Here is an 18,447-nt window from a genome sequence, read left to right on the forward strand (position 1 = left end):
ATATTTTGTATTTTAAATACGTAATCCCTATACATGTATTCCGTTACTCCCCAACCCTGCCTATATGTACTGTGAAACAAAGGAGCAGCAACAATCTCATACACACACATACTTATTCAGCCCATGGATGAGAGGTGTGTGGAAGAGAGGGGGATGGGGAGCAGCTTTTTTCTATTTCTCTGCCTACATGTCTTCCATTTGACTGTGAGTGAATGAGTGTTCAGACTTTAAGAGCTGCTCAAGTGAACACAATTATCTATAGATAAAAAAGACAGAGGGTTGGGGGGAGATGCCCAGTGGAGGCAACACGGCCCCTCCGTGTCCTTCATCGTCCACCTGTTTCTGCCTCTGGTGACATAATGACAGCAGAGAGAGGGGGAGAAAGAGGGAGGTATACTTGATGATCAGAGGAGAGAAGGAGAGGAGGTGGGAGGGGAAAGAGGATGAAAAGGGGAGGGGGGTTTGTGTGTGGAAAAGAGAGAAATGACAGGCTGGGGCAGCAGCCGGAGAAAGAGTCACAGTGAAAGGATCAGTAAGGCCACAGTCTGGGAACAACAGATCCAAGGAGACAGAGGAAAACAGAGAGAAAGAGGTAGGCTGCTCCTTTTTCTAACATGCATATGCATCATTGCACTAGATTTAAACATAAAGGAGGCCCCAGCAGCACAGTTTAGTAGGGATTGCATGCTTGTATTTGTGCATGCATGTAAATGTGTGTTTTTTTGGTGATAATCTCTTCTAGAGGGGCTTTATTTTTTTCTCTGAGTCAACCGGTGACATACTGTACGTGCAAATCAGCACTGCAGAGCAACTGCAGATGGAGGAAGAGAGAGAACTGAAGAAAGAGAAAGAGAGTAGCACTGAGTAATGGACAGAGAAGGGAAAGAATGCATTATGCATCTGAGCAGAGAGAAAGGATGCCCAGGGATGGTAATCAGAGAGAGAAATATATGCTTCCATGGCTGTGGAAGGGATACAGAAAAAGATGCAAACCCGTTTTCATTACTGTTAATATAAGAGTCCCTCTATTTGTTTGTTATTCATTGTTACCTGCTTTTGTTTGTCTGAGACGCATGCATGCATGTGTGTTGTTTTGTGCATGTGCATGTTTGTGTGTGTGTGTTGAAACATGGCAATGCAACAATGTACATGAAAAGGAATTAGGTCACTGCGAGTTGAATTCTAATGGTCTGGATCTGTTTAGAAGTCGGTGCAGAATCAGAGAACTCGATGTGTGTGTGCTATGTGTGCCAGCACAGTGTGTTTAAGTTTGTTTTATGGCAGTTGAACTATGAATTAATTTTAACTCTTGCACTGTATGATGCGAATGTGAGCACAATGTTATGATTCCAACACAAGTGCACTGTAAACCCTAAATTAACAGAACTCAAAAAAATTGAGGCAATCAGTTACATATATTTTTTTAAGTTAATAAACCCCAAGTTCTAGTTAATAGAACTTTCAGATTTTGTACTACACATGCATGTTCATTGACATTCTTGAAAAACTGAGTAAACTAACTCATTCATTTTGAAGACACTTAAATTTAACTCATTGTCTGAACTTAAAATTACCATGTAATCTCAATTTAAATAAAGTAGAAAGAAAGAAGTAGAAAAAACCTAATTAGCGAGGCCTAGCAAATACAGCAAATGCTAGCATGCAGAATATATGCTAATTTGAAATTTAATCTACAAAGCAATTGAACAATGAGTAAAACACTACGCTGTAGGATGATACTAATTCAAACCTACCTGTCCTCAACCTAGGCTCAAGCCCCACTATTCACCATAACAGTAACTCCCAAAACTCCAACATAGCATAAACTCTTCTAAATAACACAATAAAACAACAAACACTTAACAAGTCTCCAACCATTACATTCATCTTGCACAAAGACACATTATTTAACACTTCATTTTAACATTTAAGGTGCTTTCACAATTGGTTCGATTGCTTGGACCGAACCCCAGTTCGTTTCCTCCCCCTGCCCCCGTTGGTCTCTGTTCACATCATATGTTTTGGGTCCGAACCCCGCTCCGATTACATCACCAACGTGAGTACAAGCGGCAGCTGTTTACTACTGTAACTAGGCAACAACTCAAGAAGACATCAGCTCTTGGATATACCACCAAAACGTTACATGCATAAAACGACAATTATGTTTGTCTGCCACGGATGCATTGAATGTGCAATGATGTGAAGAATATTAGCGTTTGTTTATCGCAAGCCCGCAGATGCGTTGCAAGAGATGTGAAGAATGTGAGCTGCTCTCTGAAGGTGATTTATTTGGACACAAGCTGGTATGAGAAATGCATTATACCATAATAATTGCGATCAGGAGCCTGCAAAGACACAAATTATACATAATCAATAAGGGTTCACTTCCACGATTTGGTACGATTGCATTCATATTAGCAGCGAACCGCACCGGAGTTCACATGAACCATACCCCGATCAACTTTTCAAGTGGACTCGGGTGCGGTTCGCGGGTGCGCACCCGAGTTCGGAAAACAGCATTCACACAACCCAAACAAACCACACTTTGATGTCATTCAAACCCGGGTGCGCACCAAAAGTGCTAGTGTGAAAGCACCCTTACTCTCCATGTTGAGTGCCATGCAAAGCATGCTGGGAATTATGAATCCCCTGCCCAGTTCCAGTTAAATTTAAGTTCCTGTAAATTTAAAGAGACAAGTTCATTAAACTCAAAACAATAAACCAATTCAGGTTACTTAAAATGTGTCAGTTTTGTAAAGAGAAAGTTCTAAATACTCATCAGGGTTAATTTATTTGAGCTAACTTGCATGATTACATTTTTCCTTAGTACAGTTAATTATTTGGAGTTTTAGGGTTTACAGTGCAGGCAACTTGTATTCCTCTCAGCTGAATGAATATTTTTTTAGAATTGTTAAGGAGAATTATGGAAAGCAATTTCTGTTCAAATAGATCTGGAATTCTATTGCATTCACACAGTTTTTATGGTATGACACACAGCTGTTGATCTGAGGAGAGGTTATGCTGAGAATCACAGCTCCCAGACTTTTTAATCTCTGGCAATAGTCACTTTTGTTGATGGTTGACCCTACACCCATATGGTCAGATTATTCATAAATCCCATTTGGCACTAGTATCAAAGCTCCATCTAGACGTAAACTGGTTACACACTCTGCCACATGCCAGCTTTCCTTTCAAGACATGCCCATTTTGTGTACAACATCATAAATCAAATTATCATCCTTTCATAGAAGTCTCATGCTTTCTGGTGCTCACTCCAGCCTGACATTAAAGCATTGTATACTGTAAGTCACAAACATGCACCTTCAGGACTGCAGGACTGAACACACATCTGAGCCGATCACTTGGTATAGTCAATCCTATATAGTCAAAGTAGTCCATACATGACTATAGCTTTGTGCAGTTTAGAACCTAAACAGTAGGCTATAGAAAAATACTAAATTGACTGAAGATGCAGCTTTAGATTTGAGCAGAATGGATATGTTATGTGCTATTGTGTGCATATGACTTTTTTTAATGCTTTATTAATTTGTGTGCATATGACTTTGCTACTATCATGACAATCAGGTGAACATCATGTTTCTGTCAGCTGTGAATGAGAATCATCAGGCACATTGAAATATTTTTCCCGCAAATCTGATTCTTAATAAATTCGCTGCCTCTGTGCTAGAGCAATATTATAGCATAAAAGTAAAAATACACTGGGCTTCCCAGCCTTCACTGTGTTTTTTGGGCTGAGTTTTATATTGTCTTAAATTTCTTAATAAATTGTTTCAACCAAACCTCAGTATCTCACATGGACTCCACAAATTCTTTACCACTAGATCAAATAACAACCTTGTGGATATTAAAAACCTTGCTCTAACAATCCTGCTCATGCTTTTATCTGTCTCTTAAAAAGCCTGATACATGTTAACAGCTTAAAAGTGAGGTATCAAACCTGTCCTCATAGAGCAGGCTCCATCTTAAATAGAAGTTCTCCACCTGCTATGTGTAAACTTCATAGACCTTATTCACAGTAGCACCATCTTTATTTTTATTTTGATGGCAATGACAACAAGGCCGTGAGGGATAGACTTACAGTCTCTTCAATGAGCTGTACTGTTGTTTAAAGTGTTCTGGATCGTTCTGCTGACGAAATATTGAAAAAAAAAAAAATCTTTCCAAAATACTAGAAGACAAAAATTTGATGTGATGTATGAGCTTTATACAGCTTGTGGATGCCACTGAAGAGAATGTACTGTCAAAAATAAAATATGGTCCTACTGTTAATAAGGTCTATTGTTGTTGTTTGTAATAACCGTCCCATCAATCATCAGGCACCATCAGTAAATGTATTACTTACCAAACACAAACAGGTTTCCCAAACACTCTTACTGCCAGACAAAACAGATCAGACAAACTGGCAGTCACACCCAAAAGTTACACCACTGGCTTAGACAGATGTAGGGTTGCTCAATGTCCCCTATTAAGCCCAAAGTACTGTATACTTTGATTTTGACGCAAACGCTTAGCATCTGCATACAGTCGATTGCGAGCCTGTTAAAGCATACTAAAGTATGCGCGTTACTACTGCTATAAGACACTATTCCTCTTCAGGAGTTTAGACCCATAAAGATGTCTTTATATTCCTTCAGACTCGAGTTATACAAATGCAGGTATCTCCTGACCTCCTCACACACACATTCTTGACGCATGTGCATTCTGCGTTCAATGACACACAGTTAGAAAAATTGGGCTGCACGCGTTCAGTCCTCAAGCACTTTGCTGATAACGACGTTTGCATAACGTGTCCTGACTGACCGAAGTATACTTTAGCTAGGATGTCCCGTATTTTGGCCAAAATGATGCTTTTTGTTCCGCATTTTATCATCAAATCACTGGAGACGGACCAACCCATACAGATGGCGAAACATTAGAGGAGGTCCCCACCCTGGTCGGACAGTGAAACATCCCGTATTGAAGCACTCAAAATACAACATACGAATAGCTTACTTATATCTGCACATAAATCAGAGAAACAATAACATATTTTAACATTGAAAAAAAAAATCACATTTAAAGCTAGCTGAATATAATCAAAAGTTTTTAAATTTAATGATAAATTTGATTAGAATTTAAAACAAAATTTACGACAGAACCCAGAGTTGGTGGTCAGTAAAAACATCTGTTTCTCTTGATCAAATACAAATACAAAAGTGTTCTGATTCTAATTTCACTTAATCTTCTCGGTTAATGAAAATTCTCTCAGACAGCAGGCAGAAAGCCCAACATACTGTTTTCTGATATGTTGCACGCTTCCATGAGAATTAGGAAGACCAAACAGATGTATTATCTGCTAATGACTTAGTGACCTAAACAGGCCTGCAAAGCCAATAAGGTTTCAGGAAAAAGGTCTTTGTAAGTGTGTGCATGTTAGTTTCTTAGATCTAAGCCAAAAAAACTAAAAAGGCTCTAAGCTCTTCAGGACCAGATAATAGCACACATGATGATATGTTCAAGTTTTCATGCCAAAGCTCATATATTTCTTTAGGCTTATGAACAAGCCAGGCAGCTATATTCCGACTAGCTACACATTAACATTACACAACGCTTCTTATTTGTAATGAGGACCTGAGATTTTTCTTGATTAATTACAGTAGGTATTGTATTACAGCCATGCAGCACGTACACACAAACACACTGTTTATAATCAAACTAAACATGACAGCTTTAGCAATAGGGGCATTTTAGGGAGAAAACATCCAGTATGTTTTTCTATCTTTGTAGGGACTTTCTATTGACTTTGTTTTAGTACTGTGCTAATTATATTTTGTAGGCTATCATCTAATCCCAACCTTACCCCTAAACTTAGCTCTCACTGAAACCTTTCTGCATTTTAAAATTGTTATTATTGTAAAGCCATTTTCCTTGAGGGTCAGAGTGGGAACACAATCCCTCAAAAACACTATTCAGACCCCTGTGTATTGCTTCCTTTTTGCAAATTGCATCATTACCAGAGCAGCAGAGAGCAAGAGTAAGTTATAGTGGGTTCCTGACTGTGGTAGTCAAAATGGAATTATTAGTTTAGCTCTCACATTCTCTCACCTGCAATTGCTGAGAATTGAACACAAAGGTTTATGAGATTATAGCTGCCTGTAGCCATCTATGAGCCCATGTACACAGTTTATTTTTTTACAGTGATTATATCCATCTCTGCTCTGAGTTTGATTCACATCACACACAACTTTGTGTTACTGTAATATAATGTTGGTTGCACATGTATTTTTATTTTTTTAACCATTATTTTAAGCATACAACCAATCAAGAATGAAATGGCTTATGTTTGTCCACCACTGAAAAAGATCTCCCATTTATTTTTATAGCTTTTTCTAACAGTGTTTTGAGTGATGATGTTGGTAAAGAGAGGCTGGTTTTTCAACATTATGAAAAGAGGCAAGCTTTTTTTTTGAAAAACCTTACCTAAAGACCACATGAAATGGTTTGACGAATATAATTTTGTTTCCTAATGATGCATTTTCTATTGAAACAGGAAGCTGGGTTGAGGTATATCAAAGGACTTTTGTAAATAGCCAATAGCCTTCAGTTTAAATAAAGCTTGGCAAAACCATCGGTGTGATTGGTTTTAACTGCACCTTGCCTTGAATCAGCGAGATTTGCCAGTTGCAGTCTCGGGGAGAAGTTGAAAAGACAGCCATCAAGCCAGACACTTTTTGCTTCCTGTCATGTGCTGAACCTACATCAGTCATGGCTGATTGAGTGATGTTTGCTTTCTTTATTGCAGACGAAGTGGGTGCAATAGAAATTCAGATAGACAGACATTTAAATTTGATCAGAAACACTTTTCATTTCAAAAGGTTATGTGTTGCTTCATACAGTACCTGTGTGTACAAAGAAAGTGTGGTATAAAATTTCATTTTAATACCAATAAAGGAGTCTGTATTTTTGAATCATTTTGAATTGTTTTATGAATAAACATGATATTTAAGATTAAGATTACATAAAAAAAAAAACCTAAAAAAAAAAACTGATTTATGAGAGTTTAGCCAAACTGAAGGTCTCAGAATATACGGCATACTACCATACTATTCTTACTGATGTGCTAAGAGTAGTATGGGTAGTATGCTATTCCAAACTCGAATAAGCTGTGTCTTCATCAGAGCTTGTGCAGCCGCTTTGGAGCAACTGCACTGGCTGAGACATGCAGCTGGTCTCAACTCGCTCTCGCAGTACTTTGATGGTATACATCATGGTGATATAGCAGAGGCATCAAAAAATCTAGGACATATCTAACCGGCATGCAATGCTTCAAGCCAAGCACCGATCGATTTGCACAGCACTGCATGTCAAAATTAAGTCAAACACACCTTATTCTTTGCTATTTGCTAATCGGTGGCAGGTGTGTTTATGGGTAAGGAACGTTCTCATTCTAAAGAGAATTTTATTGGACAAAACTATGTATATGCCCCTGCAAACAAAATGAGTCATCAATATTTTTGGTCTATTTTCCAGAAAGACTCCACATTTTAAATGCATATATCTGCTAGAAGTTTGTTCACTTTTAGCCTCAAAGCTAAAAGACATGGACTAAAAGCCACACAACCGATTTTGATTTAAATTGGTCTTTTAATGTGGGTGTTTGGATAAGAATGGAATATGGGAGAGAAAACTCTGATTTCTGCAGCAGTAGATCTATTTTATCTGTCTCTCTTGACATTTTTCTTGGTGGATCAGTGCTTGTGATAATTCTATTTCTGTTTCACTGGGTCCTCAGAAAGTATGGCATCAGTTATTTGCTTTGGGAGCCTGACTGTGTGGGAGAGAGAGAGTGAAAAAAAGAGGAAGTTGTGGTGGCTCTCTAAACTCTGTCTTCCTGCTGTGGCTTCCTGGCTCCCACAGAAACAGCATCCATCATCTCTTCCAGTCACTCTCTTCCATCTTTCCTAGCACTTTATCATGCCTTAATACTAGTTAATCATATCAAGGCAATGCATTCTGAATAAACCAAGATGAAATATAAGTCATATTTTTAAAGTGAAGGGATATTGATTTGCCAATCCACTGCAGGCATTTAAACTGATTGCTAATGCCTTGAGGAAATCAGGGAGGGATAGATGGCAGATGAAAAAAATACCTTGGAAAGGCACAAATGATTTGTAGATAAGAAGGTAGACAGATAAAAAATGAACAGATGATCTGATTACAGATTAAACGGAAAGAGTCCTAAATGGAGAAGGGAAAATATACTTGTGAGAGTTGTGAGAGTGATATTCCTCTCTGTCTTTCTTTTTGTGCATATGCATGTCTGTCTCTCTCTAAGGCAGTGGTTCTCAAATGGTTTTGCTTTAGGAACCCATACTTTACATTAGACATCAAGTTGCATCCCAACACAGCACAAAATGGTCAAAAATGTCCTTAAAATCATTCTTTTAAAATAATTAATTTTTCCATCAACTGTACAGGTCCAGAAATTTTGAAAATTGACATTAACATGACCAGTGTTGGGTAAGTTCCTATAAAAAAGTAATTAATTACTAACTACTAATTACAAATATTACCATACTAATTACATCTTCTACAGTGTAATTAGATTACTGTACTAATTACTCTGTCTGAATAGTAATTGCATTACTTATTACTAATTACCTTCTAAACCCCTTATCAGCCTCGACCAGTTGAAAAATACAAGGATAGACATTAAACTGTTCTTTTAATTCTTTCAATAAATCATATAATATCAAATAAATTATTCATGAACTGGCCAAAGTATTTAAGGGGCTGCATTAAATTAGAAAACATACATTTTAACATCAGACATTAAATTTTGGTTTTAAATTCACTATTGTTTTATATAGAATTGTTCTATAGTCTATACAGTATTTAACACAATTACATCAGAAGTAACTGTAATTAAATTACTGAAAAATGTATTAATTACTTTAATTTTTTCAATGAAAAAGTAATTTAATTATAGTAATTAATTACTTAGTAATGCATTACACCCAACACTGACCATGACATAGCAACAGCAGAAGCAAAATCCATAGTCTATGCAAATCAGCAAAAAATTGTGGATGTGGCTTCATTTTAGTCAGTGTGACAAAGTTTTAAAATATGTATTATTATGCATTTCTTTATTTGCATTTAGTGTTGTTTTTCTGTCACAACCCAACAGTTGTGAACCACTAATCTAAGGACAATGAGTTCCTGTTATTGTAACAATGACCTCTTTTTTTAGGTCAGCTCCATCCTGATCCATGAAAGAAGCCATGCCAGTCTTCTCTGCAGGAGCAGGTACATATCACACATGCATACAGCCAAACACACTTGCATATGTATAGACACATGGACGCTCACTGATCTCCTGTACTGCATGCAGGGTTGCATGAAACGCTTGCTCTGCTGACCTCTCAGCTGCGTCCAGATGCCAATCACAAAGAGGAGATGGTCTTCCTTAAGGACGTCTTTAGTGAGAGAAGTCTCAGTTACCTTATGAAGGTATGTATCTGTGTCATGGATTATAAAGTTTTAATGTTCCTATCTAGCATCATGCATTAAAAATTATTTACATCATGTATTATTTATATTAGCTTATTTTTAAACATAAGAGCATCAATTTATTGAGTAAGCAATATGCTCCAGCTTTGCATTAATGTGCATTGTGTGTGTTAATGCTAGATTCATGAGAAGCTGCGTCAGTATGAAAGGCAGAGCCCCACCCCAGTTCTTCACAGTGCCTCCACTCTCGCAGAGGATGTAAGTGCTGTACTCACTGCCATATCACATCACCACAGAAATGATTAATGGCCTTTTACAATAATATATGTAACCAGGCTGTAATGATATCTATCTGGGGTGATTGAGAACACAGCAACCCTTGTATAAGAGAAGTAAACCTTAATTGTATCACTGTTTGCTGAGAAAGCTAATTCCTTATAAATTGTAAAAGAATGTGTTTTTCTATCCTATCTTTGAAATCTGAATCTTTTGAAGATGTAATCAAAGTGAAATGGCTCATAAATAATCTAAATAGCCTTTCTTTTTATTCTCAAATTAATATTTTTATTTTATTTGCTACAAACTGAAGTAATTACAAATTGTTTTAATTGTTTAAAATTTCCTCTTGACTTGGCAAATGCTTTCAGATGTTTTGATTTTAGTCTACACTCCCTGATTGGTAGGTGGCAGAGGAGTTGCAGAGTGGACCAATGAGTGTTGAGGAAAAGGAGCTCCTACATCTGCTAACATCACCACATCTCAAGGTACTAACAACTTACCTTCATGTTAGAGTAACTGTCAGTTGAAAAATGAAATCTCACTTTTAGTGTTGACAGTTTTTCCATATCCCTTCTGTTTATTAGGCTGTTTTGTCAGTTCATGACACAGTGGCACAGAAAAACTTTGACCCAGTGCTGCCTCCACTACCTGATGACTTTGATGATGATCTAGATGAGGAGTCTGTCAAGATCGTCCGTCTGGTCAAAAACAAAGAACCACTGGTGAGAGAACAAGAAACAGTGGTGGCTGCCACAAAAACATAAAGAATTTTTAATTTCTAAAAAGATTTTCCAAAACTATGACAAAAATAATAATTGTCGATTATTTCCCTTGATATTGTACTTGCTATTAATTTTGATTAATTATATTATATATATATTTATAAATTAGAAATTAGAATTTAAATTAAAATACTTATTTTGTGTGGGGCATCTGCATGCCATATTCATAGGCTACATTCAAATGAAGATAAGAACTGTGTTCCTGAATAACTATTGATGTATAAAACAGCAATAAAGTCAGTGCCTAAATAGTCACACTGGTTCTTTTAGCAGCATGAAACGCAAAGCTGTTATTCAAATTTATAATAAGTTATATACTGGAAGCGAACAACATACATGCTTGTGATTGGTTACAATGCTTAACTACTGCAAACTTTTTGACTTAAAAAGAGTAGCCTTCACTTGATTGGAATGTTGTAATTGACACATTTCATTAATGTTTAATTGTAGCAGCTGTAATTGTTATCTCAATTATTTATTTGATTAAGTGGATTAAAGGAAACTCAGAAAAATCTGAACTACCATTATGTAAACTGTATATCAATGTTGTTGTTCTGGGTTTCTTTGCGGTTTAGCCTTCTCTTTCTCTGTTTCTCAGGGTGCCACTATTCGGCGAGACGAGTCCACAGGTGCCGTGATTGTGGCTCGTATCATGAAGGGAGGGGCCGCAGACAGGAGTGGTGAGTGACACTTCAAAGAATGTCTTTAATCTTCACATCTCATTTCAGTCCATGCTGAAATCTACAGTATAATAAACATAAAGGAAAGCTATTTACCTAAAATACTCCTAAAACACAGGACAAAAGAGTTTCATTGAGTATATTCATGGAAAACCACTTGAATCTTAAAAAAAATATTTGTCTGTAAACCCACTGAAGTGTCTGAATATCCCAGAATCCCAGCACCTCTACTGAGTGTGCTGGTTTTGCTTATTTTCATGTCCATGCTGGCCACAGGGCTGCATGTCTTCTGTAATGACACACAGCCCATCTGCATGGTCAAAGAGAGTCCTCAGAGACCAAATCAAGAAAATCAAACAGACTTACTAACCACCTGACCACAGTAGCTGCCATGGGAATATGATCCATACTCAGACTTGTGGTGGTAGGAATAATCTTCTTGCTCATGATAATTCATTGAAATACTCATATGAAGTGTACTGTGGATCGCAAAACAGGTACAGCTAAAATGTTTAATAGACAATCTGTAATTCTGGGAGCCCTCCTCTCTACAGGTCTGGTGCATGTAGGCGATGAGCTAAGGGAAGTCCATGGCATCTCTGTAATGCACAAGAGACCAGACGAGATCAGCCAACTGCTGGTAGCACTTTCCTCCCTTTTCTCCTCATCATCATATTACCCTGCTAAAAAGACCAGAATTGCTGGTTCACATATCTTGGGTTTTGCATACTGGCTTCACCAAATAATTTTTCAGACTGATCATACTGTGAATTTGGTGACAGTAGGTCAAAACTTCTGCTGCTGAAATCGGTCTGTGTTGATCGAAATTCAAATCGCTGCCCCCAGTGGCCAAATCTGGAAGTGTTGCTGAACGTACAGGCAAGTGTGAGTTCCAGTTTCCAGGTGAAATGTCAAAAGCAAGTTATATTTGTAGTTGTAAGTGATGTAATACTGTCAACAGGAATGCATATTTTATTAACTCTGCTGCCTATACTAAACCCCAACCCAAAACCTAATCGTCAGTGAAGTCAAAATGTAATTTTAGAGTGAAAATGCAACCCTTCAAAATGCGATCATCATTGTTAATATGAATACGATTACTTCCTGGTTTCCCATGGGACTAGAATCCGTGTCTCTGGGGTTGCTCGAGCAATGCACTAACAGTAGTGCTAGAGGGAAAGGTGATCACATGTGAATTGATGCAAAAATATCTGACGGGTGATGGTGCTTCTGAGTAATTCGGCAGAATGGGTTTAATTTCAGGGTACATGGACTTTTGGAAGCATCATATCGATTTCCCATGTGATCATGTTGAATTTTTGCTGGTGAACAGCATGATTATGCTGGTCCACCAGCTTGATCAGCATCAGACTGGCACTAACCAGCATAAACTTGACTGAACCAGCATGGACTCCCTGCTGGTTTAGGCTGGTCTTTTCAGCAGGATATTACCATAATTATTCCCATTTAATGTCTTATAACACAATCCACAGAGCTGTCTCTTTCTCTCATAGTCTCAATCACAAGGCTCTATCACACTGAAGATCATCCCAGCAATCAAAGAGGAGGACACGTTGAAAGAAAGCAAGGTGTGTGACAATAAAAAACTGCAGAGGTCATTATCTGTAAAACCTACACTTTTAGGAAATCTAACAAATGATAACCACCCCAAGATCGCAGCAACTTTGCTATGACCACGGTTTGTATCTGCTTTGTGTGGCTTCTTCAGGTCTACATGCGGGCGCTTTTTGACTACATTCCATTAGAGGACAAGGCCACGCCCTGTCAGGAGGCGGGGCTTCCATTTAAACGTGGAGACATCCTGCAGGTGGTCAGTCAGGATGATCAGATCTGGTGGCAGGCCAAGAAAGTGGGAGATAGCAACCTGCGTGCAGGACTCATCCCATCCAAACAGTTTCAGGAGAGGTGGGACAAATCATTCCTAAAACATAAAACACAAGTGCCTCAAAACTATTTAGTCTGCATTAAAGGGGTCATGACATGCTTTTAAAAATTTTTTTAATATGTTCCTTAAGGTTCACTTATAATATTAGTAATGTTTTTTGCACAAAAAACAGTCCACCCTCTGTCAGAAATGCTTGGCTTTGGTGCTGCTTCTCCTTTAAAACTTGACAGAAAATGCCCACTGTTAATAATGGGCTCTCTGCTCTAAACTGACCTGCTCTTTCCTCTTGTCATCTCACTGCTCACCACTACTGGGTGGGCTTTTGAGGTGACAAGGTAAAGTAGGCATTGATGTGTTGTTGTGAAGGCGGTCAGATACAAATGTCTACCACAGTGTAACATCACAATGTGGAGGAAGTAGAGGACGAGTTGTTTTGGCAGCTCTGTTTCAACAAATTATCTTTTTGGAGTGAGGATGAAGCTTTGAGTTCTGAAACTTACTGTATGTTTTTATAATACAATGACCTTTTATATGTCAAAAGATCAAGGAAATGTGATTCCTCATGCTATGACCCCTTGAAGTTTGAGTGAATATTCGAATGGTCTATGTGGTGCATGTAGACCTTGTGGGTACTTGGACATTGCAAGATAGCTCACAGTTACAAATTAATGCTACGGTCTCTCAAAGCTGTGCTTCCCTTTGGCTAAATCAATAGGATCAATTCTGTATTCTGCATCACAGAACAATCACCCGCAGGTCATACTTGAGAGAGATGGTCCAGACTTTCTTATTTCCTTTTTCATCTCAGTGGGGTGCATCATGGCTGGATATACTCTCATGCTAAGAATGAACATTTATTTCTCACCATGAGCTTTTTGATCTTGCTTGATAGCTCCAGAGATGGGAATGTCAATTCACTAACTCAATTTTGACCAAATCTGGAGAGGATGTCATTGTCTAGAGGTTTTTTTGTTTTTTTTGTCTGAAGCTGTAATTACAGTTGAAGTCAGAAGTGTACATAAACATAGGTTGAAGTTGATCAGTTATGTGTAAATCTGATGTTTATTGTAAATTGGTATATGTCTTGTCACTGTCATGACTGCTATGTTGCTCGGAACTGCACCGAAGACTTTCACCCCCTGTTGCACTTGTGTGTATGGTTGAGTGAAAATAAAGTGATTTATTTGATTTGATTTAAAGTTAAAGCTTGGTCACAAATGGGTCTTCCAAACGGACAATGACCCCAAGCATACGTCCAAAGTTGTGGCAAAATGGCTGAAGGACAACAAAGTCAAGGTACTGGAGAGGCCATCACAAAGCCCTGACCTCAATCTGATAGAAAATTTGAAACTGAAAAAGCGTGTGCGAGCAACGAGACCTACAAACTAGACTCAGTTACACCAGAAGCTTGTGGAAGGCTACCCAAAACATTTGCCCAAGTTAAACAATTTAAAGGCAATGCTACCAAATACAAACAAATTGTATGTAAACTTCTGACCCACTGGGAATGTGATGAAAGAAATAAAAGATGACATTTCACATTAAATGTCAGGAATTGTGAAAAGCTGAGGTTAAATGTATTTGGCTAAGCTTTATGTAAACTTCTGACTTCAACTGTATATGGTTTTCTCCCGCAGGAGATTAGCCTACAGAATCAAAATGGGCAGTCTTCCAAATCCCAAATCTCCAAAAAAAGCTGTCTGTGAGTATTACGTGCTACTTGCTCACTGAAAACCCCTTCAATCATTATTTAGTGCTGACTAATGGAGGTATAATTTGCCTTTTGTGTGGTTGTGTGAAGCTGTCAGGTGATTACTGAACTCCAACCAGGCACTTCATGTTCACTAATCTAAAGCTGATTAAAGAACAGACACATCTGCAGTTCAGGAACACGTCACCTCTCTCTCTCTCTCTCCCTCCCTCCCTCTCTCTCTCTCTCTCGTCGAGTCGTCCCATCTCTATGTGTCACTATTCTGTACTCCTCTTTAAATGCATCATACTGTTCTCTTCATATTCCTCCACTTCTCTTTGTTTTTACTCCCTTACTGTGTTGGTCTTCACTGCTGGATGCACTTTGACCTGCTTGACATGGGAAGGATGTAATTTATGACATAATCCATGCTGCATGGTCAGTGAGGCATCTAAAATGATAAATGAGAAAATAAAATTAATTTCGGCTTTAATTTTTCTGGCTTCTTTTGTCATTCTCTCTTTTCCTTCTCTCATTACTGCCAACACCAGATGACCAGGGATGTGATAAAGGTGGGTGTTTTAGATCAGATTTCACACTCTCACACACACACACACACACACACGTTGGTGCAGCTATCATTATAAGGACTCTCCATAGACATAATGATTTTTATACAAAAACTTTCTGCATTTTTACATTTTCAATAAAACATCATTTAGTATGTTTTTTAAGCGATTTGAATTATGGGGACACTAGAAATGTCCTCATAAACCACATTTATAGCATAATACCCTTGTAATTACCAGTTTGTAACCTAAAAAAAAGTCCTCGTAAACCACTTAAACCTGCCCACACACACACACACACACACACACACACACACACACACACACACACACACATACATACATACATACAGAGTGGGTCCGTGGTGATTAGGAAATTAGGCCATTTTGACACTTAATCCAATCTAATACCGCTTCTGTCAGTGGATCTGGACAGATCCTATGCCTTCCGTTCTACTGTACTCACACATGAACTCAAATACAACAAAAGAGATACTCCCATTCAATGCATACAATAAAATTCTAATATGTCACTAAAATTCTAAAATGGACCTGCAGTAGTAGACTGACATTCAAGCAATATCACATGAGCAAGAATGCTGCCTGTGGCCTTGTGCCTATGGTCAAATCACAGTCATGTTAAATTTAGTTCAATAATAGGATTGTGATTGCGATATTGCTTTTACACAACATTTCTATAAACAAGAAATTTTATGAACCTACATTTTAGACACCATATGACCAGTTATTTTGTTGATTTTTGCTCCACAAATGAAAATAGTTCCAAATAAAGCCAAAGCAAGATTAACCGCTCTGTGTCACTGAGTAAAGCAGAGACTGGCAGTATGTCTGGAACTTAGACTAGCGGCGTGATACAAACAGTGAAGCGTCCCAGTACTGTTATACTAAATATCAGCACTCTTGGAACATCACTTGTCTAATCAGACTAAAGGACCAGAACTAAGTGTTGTATTACATACAATATTGCTGTAGACGTTAAGGGACACACAAAGAAAGATCAGAAAAAAGAAAAGAAAAGGAAAAAAAAACAGTTAGATTTCTTATCCTTCATTCATTCCCATCTTCCTTGTCATCTCTTCCTTTCCAGTGTCTCTCCCTTCTGTATTATTAACTGAATCTTCTGAGATTTTTAAATTTACCTTCATCTCTCTCTCTCTTACACTCTGGGGCAAATTCAATAAACAGCTGTGCCACATTTGCATGTAATAAATCCTAAATTTCTTTCATTAACCACCCGCAATCTAGTTTAAGCAGACACAAACAGCCCTGAAATAGCGCTGTGTCTTGAGTATTTAAAACTTGAGTATTAAAAGTAATTCCTTTCAGCACAAATTGCACAAATTCAGCTTTTTGGCTATTACTGCCAGATGAAAGCATGCTGTAAGCTGATTTTTATTCAAAAGAGATGTTTGTGTAAATTTTCTATTAATCATGTCAGCAATAATTCATCAAATAATGATCAAATGATGGGGAAGAGCATTATTACCTGCCATAAATCCAGATGTGCAGTGTGGTCAAGCACACTTTCAGCAAGTTTAAAACATGATTGATTACGGTGTCTTGATCACAGTTGTGGAGTTAAGATTGCGGTGGTCTGCTGCATCTGCCGCTATATACTCAGAACCAGCCTGGGAGATCAGAATTGTGCCTTGCAAATTGCATTCAGCACAGATTTTGTGGGCACGTTTGTGCCATTGCCTGATCAGCATAATACCTTTAGTGAATTAGGCGCTAAACCAGCGCAGACAGCATATGCAAATAACCAGCGATTTACTGGACGCAATTCATTCTTAGTGAATTCACCCCACTATTTCTACCCTTTTTAAAAATATTCAACATTTTCTTTACTACAGTATAATGTCTTCAGCTGTCAAAAGTTGTCGTTGCTGATGTTATTTCAAGTACTTCCAATTCATGTAACAGTTAATCCATTATTTCCAAAATGTATCTTAATCAGTTTTATTCCAAGGCCTTCATTTTTGTTTCTCAATGTTTCTACTAGGCAAACGTTCAAGTCTTATGAATCTGACAAGAGAATCCTAACATTTACACTGCACCACAACATCATTTTCTTCCTGGCAAATAACACCTTGGTTTATTTTTCCATTCCTTCATGGCTAACACAGACAGCTGAAATACCTGCTGCCCACCTCCCTGCACCTACTCTTTAAACCTTTTAAACCTGCTTGTCTAACTATAGTCCTGCAGCCCTATTTTGCCCTTCATCCTCTCTCCTGGTTTCCTCTGCTCACTCCCTCTCTGCCTGCTTGCCTCCCTACAGAAGAGTGTGACTGTGAGGGCTATTTCAATGGACAGTACATCGGTGAGAACCTGCATGCCCACTCCTTTACCCAATGCATGCTAATTCTGATATATACTAACCTTCTGCCTTCTATCACTGCCTGCCTCTGGACCTTTGAAAAAATATATATATATATATTTTATTAAGATAAAATGAACTGGATTGACTCAAGTCAAAAATATTATTTAGCATGTTTGAATCAACCTCATTACATTATGTTGCACTAACAAATTATTATTATTATTATTATTATTATTATTATTATTATTATTAAGGATTGAGTCAGGTAGCAATAGCCACTTAAGGTAACATTTTCAGGTTTATCACTTTGTACAGTGTAGAGCTATGGGAAGAGTGGAACACTTGAAGAGTGGAGGTTATTGGGGTACGTTTGAGGAGAGGAGGCTATTGGGGAAATATTTGGCGGTGTGAAGGGAATTTTAGGTCAGTCAAAACTAGGGATGTGCAGAATGACTAATTTCACTGACGATTAAACAAAAATTTAGAGTCAACTAGTCTAAAAAGAAAGAAACCCTCAGAAAACAGTCAAAAAACATTGTTTTTTGAGACCCATTTAAAATACTTAATCTATTCCAACAGCCAATTCCGACACTAAACTCCGCTGAAAAGGGGCATTTCTCTGCGATATGTTTGCCTTGCATTACCATTATTATAGGCTGCATTAAATATAGATAGAACATG

At 37.9% G+C, this 18,447-nt stretch overlaps 1 protein-coding gene across 6 annotated transcripts in view; it reads left to right on the forward strand.

Annotated features, from left to right (window-relative positions):
• Positions 1 to 503: 503 nt before the first annotated feature.
• The window catches only part of LOC127450815 (MAGUK p55 subfamily member 3-like), a 37,669-nt gene continuing 19,725 nt past the window's right edge, over positions 504 to 18,447 (forward strand). For 5 of the 6 annotated variants that reach the window (XR_007899033.1, XR_007899034.1, XM_051715196.1 and 2 more), the window contains exons 1-13: positions 504 to 592; positions 9,257 to 9,312; positions 9,398 to 9,516; positions 9,697 to 9,774; positions 10,200 to 10,280; positions 10,380 to 10,517; positions 11,176 to 11,257; positions 11,812 to 11,897; positions 12,772 to 12,846; positions 12,987 to 13,183; positions 14,801 to 14,865; positions 15,405 to 15,425; positions 17,725 to 17,766. Coding sequence is in view for 4 of the 6 variants with exons in the window: in XM_051715196.1 (XP_051571156.1) it covers positions 9,276 to 9,312; positions 9,398 to 9,516; positions 9,697 to 9,774; positions 10,200 to 10,280; positions 10,380 to 10,517; positions 11,176 to 11,257; positions 11,812 to 11,897; positions 12,772 to 12,846; positions 12,987 to 13,183; positions 14,801 to 14,865; positions 15,405 to 15,425; positions 17,725 to 17,766 (1,021 nt within the window). In the remaining 2 variants the exon portion in view is untranslated. Of the gene's footprint in view, positions 593 to 8,480; positions 8,524 to 9,256; positions 9,313 to 9,397; positions 9,517 to 9,696; positions 9,775 to 10,199; positions 10,281 to 10,379; positions 10,518 to 11,175; positions 11,258 to 11,811; positions 11,898 to 12,771; positions 12,847 to 12,986; positions 13,184 to 14,800; positions 14,866 to 15,404; positions 15,426 to 17,724; positions 17,767 to 18,447 lie in introns of all 6 variants that reach the window. The other variant, XM_051715197.1, reaches the window with a different exon arrangement.

The sequence above is a fragment of the Myxocyprinus asiaticus genome, chromosome 13, assembly GCF_019703515.2.
Source record: "Myxocyprinus asiaticus isolate MX2 ecotype Aquarium Trade chromosome 13, UBuf_Myxa_2, whole genome shotgun sequence".
In the NCBI taxonomy this organism is placed as follows: Eukaryota; Metazoa; Chordata; class Actinopteri; order Cypriniformes; family Catostomidae; genus Myxocyprinus; species Myxocyprinus asiaticus.